This window comes from Schistocerca piceifrons, chromosome 4 (genome assembly GCF_021461385.2).
Source record: "Schistocerca piceifrons isolate TAMUIC-IGC-003096 chromosome 4, iqSchPice1.1, whole genome shotgun sequence".
Lineage (NCBI taxonomy): Eukaryota > Metazoa > Arthropoda > Insecta > Orthoptera > Acrididae > Schistocerca > Schistocerca piceifrons.
In genome coordinates, this window is record NC_060141.1 from 678,687,580 (window position 1) to 678,705,744 (window position 18,165).

Sequence of the window (18,165 nt, forward strand, 5' to 3'; positions counted from 1 at the left end):
TGGTTGAAAAGGTCTGCTAACAGGGAGCCCCTCGGGCAGGATGCTGGAGAGCCCCAAAGGAGATGGGGGGGATTGAAGTCTCCAGTTAATAAAAATGGCGCAGGTAGCTGAGCAATAATTTGCATCGTGTCTGCCCTGGTAACGGCAGACGACGATGGAGTGTAAACGGTACAAATGGAAAATGTAAAAGTGGGGAGAGTACTTCGGACGGCAACTGCCTGCAGGCCGGTGTGCAATGTGATGGGATCGTAGTAAATATCATCCCGGACCAGCAACATAATCCCTCCATGAGCCGGAATACCTGCCACAGGGGGTAGGTCAAAACGCACAGAGGTGTAGTGTGCCAAGGCAATTTGATCGAATGGGTGTAGCTTTGTTTCCTGGAGGGCTACGACGAGCGGACGGTGCAAGCGGAGCAGCAACTTCAAGTCCTCTCGGTTGGAGCGAATGCTGCGAATATTCCAGTGAATAAGTGCCGTCGTGACAAGAAAAGGAAGATGAGAGAAGGAGTCACCTCGAAGGCCACTGACGGCCTGGCTTCGAGCGAGCACTGCCGCCGCTATCAGTAGGCGGACAGTCATCGTCCATTGGTTCTACAGGTTCATCGGCCATCTTGTTAAGATGGCCGGGAGGGGGAGCTTCCTCTGCAGGTGAACGGCCAGATGTTCGGCTACCAGCGGTGTGACCAGGCGAAACGGATGACGGCCTGGGGCGGCAACCGCTGGGTGGCGCAGGAAAAGAAATGCGCCGTGGCGGCGGAGAAGGAGAACTGTGCTTCCTATGAGCCTTCTTGGAAGGTCGTTTAGTGGAAGTACTGGTCGATGGCTGGGAGTTCGAAGTACATAGGAAGTGTGCACGGGACGGTTCCTTCTTGAAGGCCCGTGAATCTGACTTCTGAGTCTTCGTCTCGGCAGAAGCTGATGAATGTGCTTGTGTCTGAGGGATGACGGGAGGAAGAGGAGACATCGACCGCGCGATCTTAGCACTGGCCGAACGGACGACCGTAGTGCTGAAGGTCAGATCGCATGTCTGCGTCGCCACCTCCCTGGTAGTCCGAGGAGAGGCGAGGACAGTACTGTATTTCCCAGCTGGGAGCAGCGTGGGCTTCCTACTAGCAAATAGCTTGCGAGCAGCCAAGGTGGACACTTTCTCTTTGACCCGAATTCCTTGTATACAGCATTTTTCCTTGTAGATGGGACAGTCGCGGGAGGACGCTGCATGGTCACCCTGACAGTTCACACAACGAGGAGACGGAGGTGGACAGTCACCCTCATGGGCATCCCTGCCACAAGTGACACATTTAGCCGCATTGGAACAAGACTGGCGAGTGTGATTAAAACGCTGACACTGGTAGCAGCGCGTAGGTGTCAGGACATAGGGGCGAACAGAAATAACCTCATAGCCCGCTTTGATGCGCGACGGCAGCTGAACACTATCAAAGAACAAGAAAAGTGTCCGGGTCCGTACAAGGTCATTGTTGACCTTTTTCATGACCCTATGGACAGCCGTCACGCCCTGCTCAGCGAGGAAAGACTGAATCTCCTCGTCAGTCAATCCGTCGAGTGATCTAGTATATACCACACCACGAGACGAATTCAAAGTACGGTGAGCCTCCACCCGGACAGGGAACGTGTACAGGAGTGTGGCCCGAAGCAGTTTTTGTGCCTGAAAGGCGCTCTCCGTTTCTAGTAACAAGGTACCATTACGCAACCTGGTACAAGACATGACAGATCCGGCTATGGCATCTACGCCCTTCTGGATAACGAAAGGGTTGACAGAGGAAAAATCCTTTCCATCCTCAGATCGAGAAACTACGAGGAACTGTGGGGCTGGCGGCTGGTGAAGTTTCCGTTTGTGGGCAGAAGTTGAGAGAGAAGAAGAAGAAGAAGAAGAAGAAGAAGAAGAAGAGAAATCCATTGCCAGCGTCTCCGATGGCGCGCTCCTTCCTTGTGGGGACCCTCTCAGAGGGCACTCCCCCCTTACGTGAATGTTTACACCTCAGGTCACACCTCCCGAGAAACAGACGGAAGGACCAATCGGCATGGTCAGAAGGTATCAGCTCAGGCAATCACCCCTCCCTGGGCCTGGCCTTTACCAGGGGGTACTTGCGTGCCTTACTTGTCTACCCAGGGTGGGGAATTACGCGTTACCCCGTCACCGGCTACGCATGCTAACGCATGGGTCGGCCTTCAGGCGCGCATAGGTAGGAAGGAAGAAGAGGAAAAATAAGAGAGAGAGGACACACTGTCTCAAACGCCGAGGCTGAGACCAAAGAAGGCAAGGAGGAGGAGGCAAGGTGGAGGAGGCAAGGTGAAGGAGGCAAGGTGAAGGAGGCAAGGCGAAGGAGGCAAGGCGAAGGAGGCAAGGCGAAGAGTAAGTAAGACAGTGAGATGGAGAAGAACAAAGAAAGGAACCAACCAGAGGAAGGAAGAAAGAAACAAGAAGTAGTGAAAAACCAAAATGACCGCAAATATAGGTCGTGGAACCATCCCTCTCCGGACGCAGGCGCTAACTACCCCCTTGAGGGGGAGGGACTCCTTTTAGTCGCCTCTTACGACCTCGGGCCTATTCTAACCCCCGGACCCGCAGGGGGGTGTAACTGAGGAAGTGTCATGATCATCTCTCCATCGGTGAAAGATTCCAGAATAGCCTCCCACAGATCTCCAGGAGGGGACTGCAAGAGGGAGGAGAAAGACTGTATAGTCAACGAAAAGAGTAAGGGTCAGTGAAATGAAATGGAAAGAACACAAGGATTTCTGGTCAGATGAGTACAGGGTAATATCAACAGCAGCAGAAAATGGTGCAATGGCAGTAAGATTCATTATGAATAGAATGGCAGGAGAAGGAGTGTGTCAAAGTGAACAGCTCAGCGATAGGATTTTTCTGATCAGAATCGACAGCAAACCAACACCGAAAATGATAGTTCAGATATACATGCCGACGCCACAAGCTGAAGAGGAAGAGGTAGAGGTAGAGGTAGAGAAAGTATACGAGGGTATTAAATGGATAATACAGCACATAAAGGGAGATGAAAATCTAATAGTCATGGGGGACTGGAATGCAGTTGTAGGGGGAGGAGTAGAAGAAAAGGTTACAGGAGAATATGGACTTGGACAAGGAATGAGAGAGGAGAAAGACTAATTGAATACTGTAATAAGTTTCAACTAATGACACCGAATACTCTGTTCAAGAATCACAAGAGGAAGAAGTATACTTGGAAAAGGCTGGTTAATACAGGAATATTTCAAAGATTACATCATGGCTAGACAGAGATTCCAAAATCAGACACCGGATTGTCAAACGTACCCAGAGGCAGATAAAGACCCAGAACAAAATGTAGTAGTAATGAAGATTAGGCTGAAGTTGAAGAGATTAGGCTGCAAAAAATCAATATGCAAAAAAACGGGATACAGAAGTACTAAGGAATGACAAGGTCTGCTGGAAGTTCTCTAAGGCTGCATACAGCAATAAGGAATAGCTCAGTACAGTTGATGAATGGACATCTCTAAAAATGGCCACCACAGAACTTGGGAAGAAAAAACATAGGTACAAAAAAGGTAACTGCAAAGAAACCATGGGTAACAGGAAATACTTCAGTTGATCAATGAAAGAAGGTAGTACAAAAATGTTCAGGGAAATTCATAATTACAGAGAGACAATCACAGAAATGAAGTAAACAGGAAGTGCAGGGAAGCTAAGACAAAATGGCTGCATGAAAATGTGAAGAAATCCAAAAATGATTGTCGGAAGGACTGACTCACCATACAGGAAAGTCAAAACAATCTTCAGTGACATTAAGAGTGCAAGAAACTCAATTGTTAAACGCAGATGAGAGAGCAGATAGGTAGAAAGAGTACATTGAAGGCCTCTACGAAGGGGAAAATTTATCTGATGTGATAGAACAAGATACAGGAGTTGATTAAGAAGAGATAGGGGATATAGTACTAGAATCAGAATTAATGAGAGCTTTGGAGGACTTAAGACCAAATACGGTAGAAGGGATAGATGACACTCCATCAGAATTTCTAAAATCATTGGGGGAAAGTGGCAACAAAACAACTATTCACATTCATGTGTAGAATGTACGAGTCTGCCAACATACCATCTGACTTTCGGAAAAATATCATCCACACAATTCTGAAAACTGCAAGAGATAAGAAGTGCAAGAATTATCACACAATCAGCTTAACAGCTCATGCATCCATGTTGCTGACAAGAGTAATATACAGAAGAATGGAAAAGAAAATTGACTATGTGCTAGATGACAATCAGTTTGGCTTTAGAAAAGGTAAAGGCACCAGAGAGGCAATTCTAATGTTGTAGTTAATGGAAGTGCGACTAAAGAAATATCACGACACGTTCATAGGAAGAAGTGTTTAACAATGTAAAATTGTGCAAGATGTTTGAAATTCTGAGAAAAAAATAGGGGTATACTGTAGGGAGTGATGTACAAAAGCCACGAGGGAATAATAAGAGTGGACGACCAAGAATGAATGGCTCGGATTGAAAAGTTGTAAGGTGTAGCCTATGGACATGACGGATGAAGTGCACATCCCATCGCTCTAACTCTTGTGGGGAGTGGCAGTCAAGAGAATGTCACCCAACTTTTCACAAGAGAGCAGCTTCTGTGACTGGACAGGTGATGTTTTAATCTGATCTTCATCTTAGGGATGGCTGCAGCTTCCTCGGTCTTGACTTCAATATGTTCAACAGAAAAGAACGACTTTGTGGCCAAAAAGGTGTCCCTGTCGGTCCTGGACCAGGTATTGGGGGGAGTCTCTTTCTACTCGTAGTCTGGTCCTATACCCCTCCCACACCATGGCCAGGGAACGCATCGGGATGATATTTTGTTGTACCGTACGGGGCCTTCCCATTCGAAGATACTGCTGTGACAATGTGGTCACCTGTCGGAGAAAGCTTAAGTCACTTCATGTGTGAACTATCTGCCATGGTGCCACCCACTCCAAATGGGGGCTCTCCCCACGCACGCCACCTAGCCTCAGCAACAGCTACCTTGCCAGTAATCTACTGCTGGGAATCCCCTTGCCCCAGTCATGATGGGCTCATTCTCCATGGCACACATAGGGAATGTGCAGCGCAGGCACCAACAGTGCAATCCCTGCATGGTCAGAGAGTTACCACTAAGCAGGTACTTAACGACCCCGCCCCTGCGCCCCCTTCCCCCCCCCCCCCCCCCACCCCCACAATGGGACCAAAATCGTGAAAAGTCTAAGTAGCGTCTACAAGAAAAGGACAATCAAGGACATTCAGAGGAGGTAAGAAGAACATTGAGCCCCCTGGGGTAAGGGCCGTAGATGACTCGTGTACCTCTCGAAGTGAAACCGCTGAGTGAACATTGTCCACAGCCATGAGGATGTCATGTACTCACGTTCACTTGCACACATGATGGAACTGGTAGTGTGCAGATTCACAGTGTGCTTCCCTTACCATTACCCCTTCCACTTAGTCTTTACAGTCAGTGCAAATATTATCAACTTGTAGCAAGTCCTATTAGTTCAGTTGTTCAATTTACTCAAAAGAGCCTACTGTATAGCTGGACTGAAGTTTTTTGTTAATCATAAACAGAATTTATAATAGTAATCAGTTGTTGTGTACCTCAATGTAACCCTTCATTTGATCTGTCCACAGTATGTCTCATTGTCAGTGTTTGTTGGTAATGAGGATCACCCTGTGACTAAACATGCCTTGGTGCATGGCCAGCACATCTTGGCACAGTGTTACACCGTCCAGGTTATCTGGATACTTCCCACTAACACCAACCTATCTCAACTCCGGAAATGGGAACTTGCTCTTCAATATATCCTCTCTTCCCATTATCCACCAGGCCTCAATCTCCGCTAATTTCAAGTTGCCACCACTCATACCTCACCTGTCATTCAACAACATCTTTGCCTCTGCACTTCCGCCTCGACTGAAATCTCTGCCCAAACTCTTTGCCTTTTAATAGGTCTGCTTGTGTCTGTATATGTGTGGATGGATATGTGTCTGTGCGCGCGCGAGTGTATACCCGTCCTTTTTTCCCCCTAAAGTAAGTCTTTCCGCTCCCGGGATTGGAATGACTCCTTACCCTCTCCCTTAAAACCCACATCCTTTCGTCTTTCCCTCTCCTTCCCTCTTTCCTGATGAGGCAACAGTTTGTTGCGAAAGCTTGAATTTTGTGTGTATGTTTGTGTGTCTGTCGACCTGCCAGCACTTTCATTTGGTAAGTCACATCATCTTTGTTTTTAGATATATTTTTCCTACGTGGAATGTTTCCCTATATATATATATATATATATATATATATATATATATAAAAAGAAAGATGATGAAACTTACCAAACAAAAGCGCTGGCAGGTCGATAGACACACAAACAAACACAAACATACACACAAAATTCTAGCTTTCGCAACCAATGGTTGCCTCGTCAGGAAAGAGGGAAGGAGAAGGAAAGACAAAAGGATATATATATATATATATATGGTTATAATAGAGGGAAACATTCCACGTAGGAAATAAATACCTAAAAACAAAGATGATTTGACTTACCAAATGAAAGTGCTGGCAGGTCGACAGACACACAAACAACCACAACATACACACCTGTCAGCACTTTCATTTGGTAAGTCAAATCATTTTATATATATATATATATATATATATATATATATATATATATAATGGAAGGAAACATTCCACGTGGGAAAAATTATATATAAAAACAAAGATGAGGTGACTTACCGAACAAAAGCGCTGGCAGGTCGATAGACACACAAACAAACACAAACATACACACAAAATTCAAGCTTTCGCAACAAACTGTTGCCTCATCAGGAAAGTGGGAAGGAGAGGGGAAGACGAAAGGAAGTGGGTTTTAAGGGAGAGGGTAAGGAGTCATTCCAATCCCGGGAGCGGAAAGACTTACCTTAGGGGGAAAAAAGGACAGGTATACACTCGCACACACGCACATATCCATCCACACATACAGACACGGTATTGTTCGGTAAGTCACCTCATCTTTGTTTTTTTTTATATATATATATATATATATATATATACACACACACACACGAAAGCGCTGGCAGGTCGATAGAAACACAAACAGACACATACATACACACAAAATTCTAGCTTTCGCAACCAACGGTTGCTTCGTCAGGAAAGAGGGAAGGAGAGGGAAAGACGAAAGGATGTGGGTTTTAAAGGAGAGGGTAAGGAGTCATTCCAATCCCGGGAGCGGAAAGACTTACCTTAGGGGGAAAAAAGGACAGGTATACACTCGCACACACACCCATATCCAACCGCACATATACAGACTAAGCAGACATATTAAAAGGCAAAGAGTTTGGGCAGAGATTTCAGTCGAGGCGGAAGTGCAGAGGCAAAGATGTTGTTGAATGACAGGTGAGGTATGAGTGGCGGCAACTTGAAATTAGCGGAGATTGAGGCCTGGTGGATAACGGGAAGAGAGGATATATTGAAGATCAAGTTCCCATCTCCGGAGTTCAGATAGGTTGGTGTTAGTGGGAAGTATCCAGATAACCCGGACGGTGTAACACTGTGCCAAGATGTGCTGGCCATGCACCAAGGCACGTTTAGCCACAGGGTGATCCTCATTGCCAACAAACACTGTCTGCCTGTGTCCATTCATGCGAATGGACAGTTTGTTGCTGGTCATTCCCACATAGAATGCGTCACAGTGTAGGCAGGTCAGTTGGTAGATCACATGGGTGCTTTCACACGTGGCTCTGCATTTGATCGTGTACACCTTCCGGGTTACAGGACTGGAGTAGGTGGTGGTGGGAGGGTGCATGGGACAGGTTTTACACCGGGGGCGGTTACAAGGGTAGGAGCCAGAGGGTAGGGAAGAAGGTTTGGGGATTTCATAGGGATGAACTAAGAGGTTACGAAGGTTAGGTGAACGAGGGAAAGATACTCTTGGTGGAGTGGGGAGGATTTCATGAAGGGTGGATCTCATTTCAGGGCAGGATTTGAGGAAGTCGTATCCCTGCTGGAGAGCCACATTCAGAGTCTGATCCAGTCCCGGAAAGTATCCTGTCACAAGTGGGGCACTTTTGTGGTTCTTCTGTGGGAGTTTCTGAGTTTGAGAGGATGAGGAAGTGGCTCTGGTTATTTGCTTCTGTACCAGGTCGGGAGGGTAGTTGCGGGATGCGAAAGCTGTTGTCAGGTTGTCAGTGTAACGGTTCAGGGATTCCGGACTGGAGCAGATTCGTTTGCCTTCGCCCTAGCCAGATTACGCTCCCATATTTTATTTTCTCAGGCTTATCTGACATTTGGCATTACCCCCAAAGGCCTCACACTTAAAGTTCCCATCTCTGGCTGCAACCCTTCTTTCCATCAGTCCCTATACCAGTTCCAGACTGAACAATCCATTGCCCTCACCCACCTAATGCTTCACCTACACATCAACTCAGCCAATGAACACACCCGTCAACTCCTATCCTTAATCAAAGTCCTCTATCTTTCGTCTCCCACATCCACGCCGGCTGTTCAAAGCATCCTCCTACAGGCCAACCGCAAATTAGAACAGCATGCCACCCTCCACCTCAAAAAATTATCCAATCTCCTGGTTTCCCACCTCCGGAAAGGCAACTCACTCACCCTTCACAACCTTTCCAGCAAACCTCAACCTCCTCTTATTGCACACAAACACAGTGTCTCCCCTCTACTCAATCTCCCACTTCCAGCTCCACTCCCTTCAAAACCTCAAAATTCCAATCAACACAATCTGGAACCACAACACCCTAATTCAGTAGTTAACCTTTCCTCCAAACCTCTCTCCCAATCCGAAACCTCTGTCCTATCCAAAGGCCTCACCTTCAGCCCCACTCCCAGATTCAACCAAACAGCCCTCATCAAAGATTTACTGTCCTGCACTCGTACTCTCTGCTGGAAATATCACTTTGCCACGAAGAAAAATGATCCTAATCCTACTCCTAATGATCCAACTCCCCAAGACACTATCCAAACTGAGCCCTGCCTGGAACAGTTCCGTCCTCCGTCACAGAGGGACCCACCTCCTCTTCCTCAAAACCACCCTCTCCAAACCTTCCAGGAATTTCTGACTTCCAGCGTTGCTTCTCAATCCTTCTTAAAAAACCTTAATCCTACTCCCAACATCACCACTGCTGAAGCCCGGGCTATCCGTGATCTGAAGGCTGACCGATCCATCGTCATTCTTCCGGCGGACAAGGGTTCCACGACCGTGGTACTTGATCGTCGGGAGTATGTGGCTGAGGGACTGCTACAGCTTTCAGACATCATCACATACAAAGTTTGCCAAGGTAACCCCATTCCTGATGTCCAGGCGGAGCTTCAAGGAATCCTCAGAACCTTAGGCCCCCTACAAAACCTTTCACCTGACTCCATCAACCTCCTAACCCCATCGACGCCCCGCACCCCTACCTTCTACCTTCTTCCTAAAATTCACAAACCCAATCATCCAAGCCGCCCCATTGTAGCTGGTTACCAAGCCCCCACAGAACATATCTCTGCCTACGTACATCAACACCTTCAACCCATTACATGCAGTCTCCCATCCTTCATCAAAGACACCAACCACTTTCTCGAACGCCTGGAATCCTTATCCAATCTGTTACCCCCGGAAACCATCCTTGTAACCACTGATGCCACTTCCTTATACACAAATATCCTGCACGTCCAGGGCCTCGCTGCGATGGAGCACTTCCTTTCATGCCGATCACCTGCCACCCTACCTAAAACCTCTTTCCTCATTACCTTAGCCAGCTTCATCCTGACCCACAACTTCTTCACTTTTGAAGGCCAGACATACCAACAATTAAAGGGAACAGCCATGGGTACCAGGATGGCCCCCTCGTATGCCAACCTATTCATGGGTCACTTAGAGGAAGCCTTCTTGGTTACCCAGGCTTGCCAACCCAAAGTTTGGTACAGATTTATTGATGACATCTGTGGTGTCACCGCCAGACACCACACTTGCTAGGTGGTAGCCTTTAAATTGGCCGCGGTCCCTTAGTATACGTCGGACCCGCGTGTCGCCACTGTCAGTGATAGCAGACCGAGCGCCACCACACGGCAGGTCTAGAGAGACGTACTAGCACTCGCCCCAGTTGTACAGCCGACGTTCATAGCAATGGTTCACTGACAAATACGCTCTCATTTGCCGAGACGATAGTTAGCATAGCCTTCAGCTACGTCATTTGCTACGACCTAGCAAGGCGTCATAGCGGTTGATAATTAATATTATGAAGCATGTACCGTAACGAGTGATGGTCTACAATTGTGGATTAAAGTTAAGTATTACATCATCTACGTACTTTATTTGCAATTCTCAAGATATTGTCCTGTTCCAGACCTCACGCCAGTCAGCGTGTAATTAAATGCGTGCATTTCGGCCTCCTCTAGAAACACAGTGTTGGCTCTTCTGCCAACACTACAACATCTTCATGATCTGGACTCACAGTGAAGAAGAACTCCACTATTTCCTCTCCAACCTCAACTCCTTTGGTTCCATCAGATTCACCTGGTCCTACTCCAAATCCCATGCCACTTTCCTTGACGTTGACCTCCACCTGTCCAATGGCCAGCTTCACACGTCCGTCCACATCAAACCCACCAACAAGCAACAGTACCTCCATTTTGACAGCTGCCACCCATTCCACATCAAACGGTCCCTCCCCTACAGCCTAGGTCTTTGTGGCAAACTAATCTGCTCCAGTCCGGAATCCCTGAACCATTACACCAACAACCTGACAACAGCTTTCTCATCCCACAACTACCCTCCCAACCTGGTACAGAAGCAAATAACCAGAGCCACTTCCTCATCCTCTCAAACCCAGAAACTCCCACAGAAGAACCACAAAAGTGCCCCACTTGTGACAGGATACTTTCCGGGACTGGATCAGACTCGGAATGTGGCTCTCCAGCAGGGATGCGACTTCCTCAAATCCTGCCCTGAAATGAGATCCATCCTTCATGAAATCCTCCCCCCTCCACCTAGAGTGTCTTTCCGCCGTCCACCTAACCTTCGTAACCTCTTAGTTCATCCCTATGAAATCCCCAAACCTTCTTCCCTACCCTCTGGCTCCTAACCTTGTAACCGCCCCCGGTGTAAAACCTGTCCCATGCACCCTCCCACCACCACCTACTCCAGTCCTGTAACACGGAAGGTGTACACGATCAAATGCAGAGCCACGTGTGAAAGCACCCACGTGATTTACCAACTGACCTGCCTACACTGTGACGCATTCTATGTGGGAATGACCAGCAACAAACTGTCCATTCGCATGAATGGACACAGGCAGACAGTGTTTGTTGGCAATGAGGATCACCCTGTGGCTAAACGTGCCTTGGTGCATGGCCAGCACATCTTGGCACAGTGTTACACCGTCCGGGTTATCTGGATACTTCCCACTAACACCAACCTATCTGAACTCCAGAGATGGGAACTTGCTCTTCAATATATCCTCTCTTCCCGTTATCCACCAGGCCTCAATCTCCGCTAATTTCAAGTTGCCGCCACTCATACCTCACCTGTCATTCAACAACATCTTTGCCTCTGCACTTCCACCTCGACTGAAATCTCTGCCCAAACTCTTTGCCTTTTAATATGTCTGCTTGTGTCTGTATATTACCCGCCCTTTTTTCCCCCCTAAGATAAGTCTTTCCGCTCCCGGGATTGGAATGACTCCTTACCCTCTCCTTTAAAACCCACATCCTTTCGTCTTTCCCTCTCCTTCCCTCTTTCCTGACGAAGCAACCGTTGATTGTGAAAGCTAGAATTTTGTGTGTATGTATGTGTCTGTCTGTGTTTCTATCAACCTGCCAGCGCTTTCGTATGGTAAATCACATCATCTTTGTTTTTAAATATATTTTTCCCGTGTGGAATGTTTCCCTTATATATATATATATATATATATATATATATATATATATATATATATATATTATATATAAATACAAAGATGAGGTGACTTACCGAACAAAAACGCTGGCAGGTCGATAGACACACAAACAAACACAAACATACACACAAAATTCAAGCTTTCGCAACAAATTGTTGCCTCATCAGGAAAGAGGGAAGGAGAGGGGAAGACGAAAGGAAGTGGGTTTTAAAGGAGAGGGTAAGGAGTCATTCCAATCCCGGGAGCGGAAAGACTTACCTTAGGGGGAAAAAAGGACAGGTATACACTCGCACACACGCACATATCCATCCACACATACAGACACAAGCAGACATATTGGTCTTTAAATATGTCTGCTTGTGTCTGTATGTGTGGATGGATATGTGCGTGTGTGCGAGTGTATACCTGTCCTTTTTTCCCCCTAAGGTAAGTCTTTCCGCTCCCGGGATTGGAATGACTCCTTACCCTCTCCTTTAAAACCCACTTCCTTTCGTCTTCCCCTCTCCTTCCCTCTTTCCTGATGAGGCAACAATTTGTTGCGAAAGCTTGAATTTTGTGTGTATGTTTGTGTTTGTTTGTGTGTCTATCGACCTGCCAGCGTTTTTGTTCGGTAAGTCACCTCATCTTTGTATTTATATATAATTTTTCCCACGTGGAATGTTTCCTTCCATTATATTGATATATATATATATATATATATATATATATATATATATATATATATATAGTGTGTGTGTGTGTGTGTGTGTGTGTGTGTGTGTGTGTGTGTGAGAGAGAGAGAGAGAGAGAGAGAGAGAGAGGTGGTGGGTGGAGGGAATTCCCTCTCCTAAGTCTATTATTCCATAACTAAGTTTTATCATTTTGATCTAAAATGCTACTCACATTTAATCTACTCCCTCTATTACAAAAATAATGTAGAATTTTAAGAGAATAAACTGAAAATTTCCATGATATTAATTATAATCTCACCTTTAATTGTACAGGCAACAACAGCTACTGGGGTATCCATGAAATCTGGAGGCATTTTCCTGATGTTTTTGAAGGACACTTCCTCTGTGTTGCCATAATCAATGAAGATAACTGTTACCAGATTTCTTTCTACATCTAAACAAGCTGCTCTGTACCATGCACCTAGAATTTGATGGAAGTTTTACTATTAGATTGATGGCAACTTTCACTTGAAAGTAATAATAAATTTATAACCCTAACATAACCTCAAAGTAAGCCACTTTCATGAAGTTTTGCCTTTTCTTACATTATACTTGTGTGTATCAAAATCTTGTTTACTATGTTCTAACACTATATGAGTAAATGCCAAAAAGTTACTTTTTACTCAATAATAATTACATACAGAATATGAAGATTTTTTGGGTTAAATGGTTGAAATGGCTCTGAGCACTATGGGACTTAACAACTGAGGTCATCAGTCCCCTAAAACTTATACCTACTTAAACCTAACTAACTTAAGGACATCACACACATCCATGCCTTGGGCAGGATTCGAACCTACAACTGTAGAAGTCGCGCAGTTCCAGTGCCTAGAACCGCTCGGCCACTCCGGCCGGCTTTTTGGGTCAAATAATAATAATTAGTCATAATTGTGAAGTAACAAGTATCTAAGACAAAAATTTCAGAAATAATAAGAAACTTGTAATGGAGTGCAATACTTTCAAAACTGTAACTGTATGTGCGTCTTATAGATTAAGCAGACACTTTGTATGACAAAAAATGTAGCAAGGTGCTTCATAACAACAGATAAAGCATTCATATATTTCTTTACAGTTTTGAATATTACGTAAACTTTTCTTGGATCTGCCAAGCTACCTGTTCGTTGTATTTGATAGTTTCTTTTTTTTACGTAATCCTACTCACAGCCAACACTGTTCCCTTACACTTCCATTTCTTCTCTGGATTCACTTCTTCTTCTTCTTCTTCTTCTTCTTCTTCATCTTCATCTTCGTCTTCATTTCATTCGTTGTCTCTTCAACATAAGAGTTTAATAGCACTGGTGTTCAGTTGCAGCTGTACCTCCTCCCTTTTTAAACACAATTTTGACTTCTTTTCATTATCCCATATACGGCTACCTACTGAGAGTATTCTTGCTCTTCTCCAAATCAGGAATTTTTTTTTTTCCAATTTACAGTCCATAATACTTTCCACTATAAAGAGACCCCATAAGGTTTTCGCTTTTTTGTAATTTGTCTTGCCTTAACATTTTCTGAAACTGATCACGCACGTCTTCCACAAACTAACGTGTATATTATTTTGGCCATGCTTGACCTTGTGAATTCTGGAGAATTTAAGGATTGTTGGCACTCAATCAGTCACAAATACTTTTAAAAATTCTTTAATGACATAACCAGATTCAGGGTATCATGCCCAGCTTCATATGGCTAATGTTTTTGATTACATTAATGTTTTCGTCAGCAACATGTTTTCCACTCTTACACTGCACATGAAGATTTGAATAGATACAAGGTGAAACAGTTGTATACACTTACAATGATACAGTGTATGGCACTTTGTCTCGTTCAGTCTTTATGCGCATTTTAGACAATGCACAAACTGTTGCAGGGAAAACAGCACACACATTACAAATATGGCACTGTGACACACACACACACTATTCTTCATCAGTTTCAGCCTCAGGTGTGCTTTACATCCTATCATTGTTTACAATCCAAAGAGAATCCATTAAGCAAAGAAACCCAATCCAAGATAAGACGCCATCTGTACCAAGGGATGCATGGCACATGGGAAAGTGTGTCATTAACAGAGTATCCGGGAGTTGGCAGCACACCCATCACTTGGATAGAGACCATGCTGGACATGCCCCATCACATCAGAACTGGAAATAACTGGACGCCTCTTAGATATCCATAATCTCACACCAATACAGTGAGCACAATAAATATAGGAATGGTCAGGAAAATGCCAGCTGACAATACAGTAATTTCCAGGTGCTTCAATAAACCTTTCAAAGTAAAAACTGCAAGAAGGGAGCAGTGGGAGAATGAACCATGACACCGTTCAGGAGACATACTCTACTTTCCTGACATGTTGAAAATATGGTATACATGGAACAGTCTACACTAGAGACTGGAGAAGGAGGAGGAGGAGGAGGAGGAGGAGGAGGAGGAGGAGGAGGAGGAGGAGGGGGGGGGGGGGATTTTTTAACGTCATTAAAGCTGAAGTATGTTGAAGAAAACACATAATTAAAAAGGTGGGGACAGGGAGGAGGAAACTTCTATCTATTAAGAGCTTGGATTTAGTTAACTTCAAACTGATAATACTGACAATATAAACAGGTTATTTCCAATGTAAGTGTATTTAAGTTACAGCGTATTTTATAAAATGTTAAAAATATTTGTCATTAGGCTACACAGTGTGTGTATCTAGTGTGTTGAGTTTGGTATCTGTTTCCTTTCTTCTATTGTCATTGATAGGGCCGTAAGTAGTTTATGTGTTTTTCTGTTGCAGTGTGGATATTCTAGTTCAGATTTCTGACTGGTGTGTGTCCTCGTTCCATGTAGTGTGTAACTTATGTGAAGATCCCAAGAAATATATGTAGAAATCGTTTGTTAGCTAATTCCAGTTGCTCATTTAGAATATAACTGGGGTGAACTGAGGGTGACAATGTATATTTATAGTCGTTCTAGAGGTCCATTTTCTTACCTTTGGTCCATTTTCTTACCTTTGTTAGTAGTATGTAGTAACTAAGTTATCTTCTATATCAGAACCAGTGTGTTCATGTTTATCCATCTGTGTGGCAATTGCAAATTTACTTCAATTTTTTTGTCTAATGGTATCTCTGTTCATGCTACATTATAGCAAAGCTTGTTATGGTCTAGCATGCAAATGTGTGTGTGAAATTTATAGTATGCAACAAAACACCACCTAAAAACAACTTGTCCTATAGTTCTTAAATATTAAATTTAGATTGTAAACAAAACCAACAAATGCAAAGCCTAGATCTGAGGCTGGAACTAACATGAAAAACATTACAAAGTGTTTGTGTACTATAGTGATTCATTCAAAATGTGTGTGCTGTTTGCACTGCAATTGTCTGTGAATTAATTAGAAAGAGCACAAGGACCAAACAATATAAAGTGCCATCCACTGAACACGTTTAAATGTAAAGAAGTGTTTTGCCTTATATCTAACCAAATGCAAGCACATCAGCATGTTTATACTATCAAAACAACATACAAACCGATGCTAAATATTCAAATATTCTTGAGCAATGCAGGAGTGAACAAAATGCCACTGACAAAACATTAATGTAATGAGGTCATTATAGTGCAAAACTAGTTACTGTGCAGGAATAAAGCATTTTAAAAAGTATTTGTTGCTGGTGGCATTTTGCACCAGCAGTCTGTATTTTACTAAAATAATTCAAATCTACACTTTGGTCGAATCAAACACCAATCTTTCCATAGAACATTTCTCACATTTTTTTTGCTGATACTCACATTTGCATATTTCCGCATTACTTTACAATAAATCTACTTGTACAGCTTCAGTGTTACAGGTAATAGACACCAGATATTGTTGCAGTCAAGTTCTGTGATTAAGCAATTTTGTTCCATCATCACTATCTCTTCTACTATCATAGTACTCCCTAACCAATGCAACATACTACTCCTTGCTGGTGTTCCTTCACATCATTTCTTCCTTCTTTCACTGACAATCCTCATATACATATAACGAACATTAATAAATGACAAACTATTCCTGACTCGAAATGGACGAAAAAAGATCCTACAAACATGTGTCCAGAAATACATTGTTGCCACAGTAGATGGTGCCGACGAATGCATGTTTCTCTGACCATGTGCCATGTGTTCCTTGTGTATTGCAAGATGTGTGATTGTTGCACCTTGCTGTAAGCAGCAGTATCGCCCAGTGTTCATATCAGGGAACAAGTCAAGGTAGCATTTGTGTACAGGCAAGCAGATGGAACCGGTTGAGGTGCAGTACAGCTATACCAAAACAAGCACCCTCACAGACACCAACCACATCAGACATAATTTAAAGCCCTTTTTGGGCTTCTGTGTAGTCCTTTCAGACAGACAAATGTGCCTTTAAGTGGCAGACTGTGCTTACACCAATTTGGAGGACGGGGTCCTACAGGACATTGAGACAAATCTAGTACTAGTTCCATGCAAGTAGCCCACCAACATGGTGTACCCAAAGTACAATTATGTGTACCCTGTATGACAACCATACAAGGATTATCAGCAGCAATTTCATTCTACAGGTAGGATTTAATCAATAGTTTTTGCACCAGACCATCACAATTACGGGATTTCTGTCATCAGTCCTCTTTACCGACAAAGCAACCTGTATCAGAACTGGCATTATTAATCTAAAGAATTATCATCTGTACGCTACAGACAATCCTTGGAGAATGATTGAGGAATTTCATCAGCATCGGTTCAGCATCAATGGGATTCTTGAGAACCACATAAATGGACCAGTTATTATTCCACAAAGCATTGATGGAGGAATGTACCTGGACCTCCTGTGGAATGCTCTCCCTGAGTTACTTAAGTATCTGCATTCGCCAGTAAGACAGGTTATGTGGTTTCTGCATGATGGAGCACCACCCCCTTTCTGCATTAAAGTTTGCCAACAGATCATCATCATCATCCCTGGACATTTGATAGGACAAGGAGGCCCTGTAGCATGGCTTGCTAGATCGCCAGACTTAAACCCCTTGGATTTTTATCTCTGGGAGCATCTGAACGGTGTTGTATATCCCGAACCAGTTCCTCATCTGCAGACCCTTCATCAGCATGTTCACAACACCTGTGACGCTATTCGGAGAGAGGCCGGAATGTGCAAAAGAGTGCAGCAATCTATGATGAGATGTGTGAATGCATACGCTGCATCCATGAAGGCCACTTTGAACATTTGTTGTGACATGGATGTGACACAGCTCTGTACTGTGTTCCAGGGTAATATTTTGTTATTGCATTCACACTGTCCAACTCCAGACATGTTCATAGGGCCTTTTTTCCTGTAATTTGATGTGTATATGAAAATCAAATTTTTGTTGCCTGTCTGTTTTCTGCTGCCATAGCCCTTAAACACCAAATTTCGCTGCACTGTCCTAACGGATATGTTTGCTGTATGTCCCCAATCGATTTTTTCCATTATTTTATGTAGTGTTGCTTGTCTGTTAGCATTGACAACCCTTCGCAAATGCCAGTGTTCTTTGTTGTTAAGTGAAGGCCATCACCCACTGCATTGTCA

General features: G+C 44.2%; 1 protein-coding gene across 1 annotated transcript in view; it reads right to left on the reverse strand.

Moving 5' to 3' along the window:
* Positions 1 to 18,165, reverse strand: part of LOC124794622 — a 212,408-nt gene that overhangs the window by 25,225 nt on the left and 169,018 nt on the right. The window contains exon 22 of the mRNA XM_047258114.1: positions 12,877 to 13,038. Coding sequence (XP_047114070.1) covers positions 12,877 to 13,038 — 162 coding nt within the window. The remainder of the gene's footprint in view (positions 1 to 12,876; positions 13,039 to 18,165) is intronic.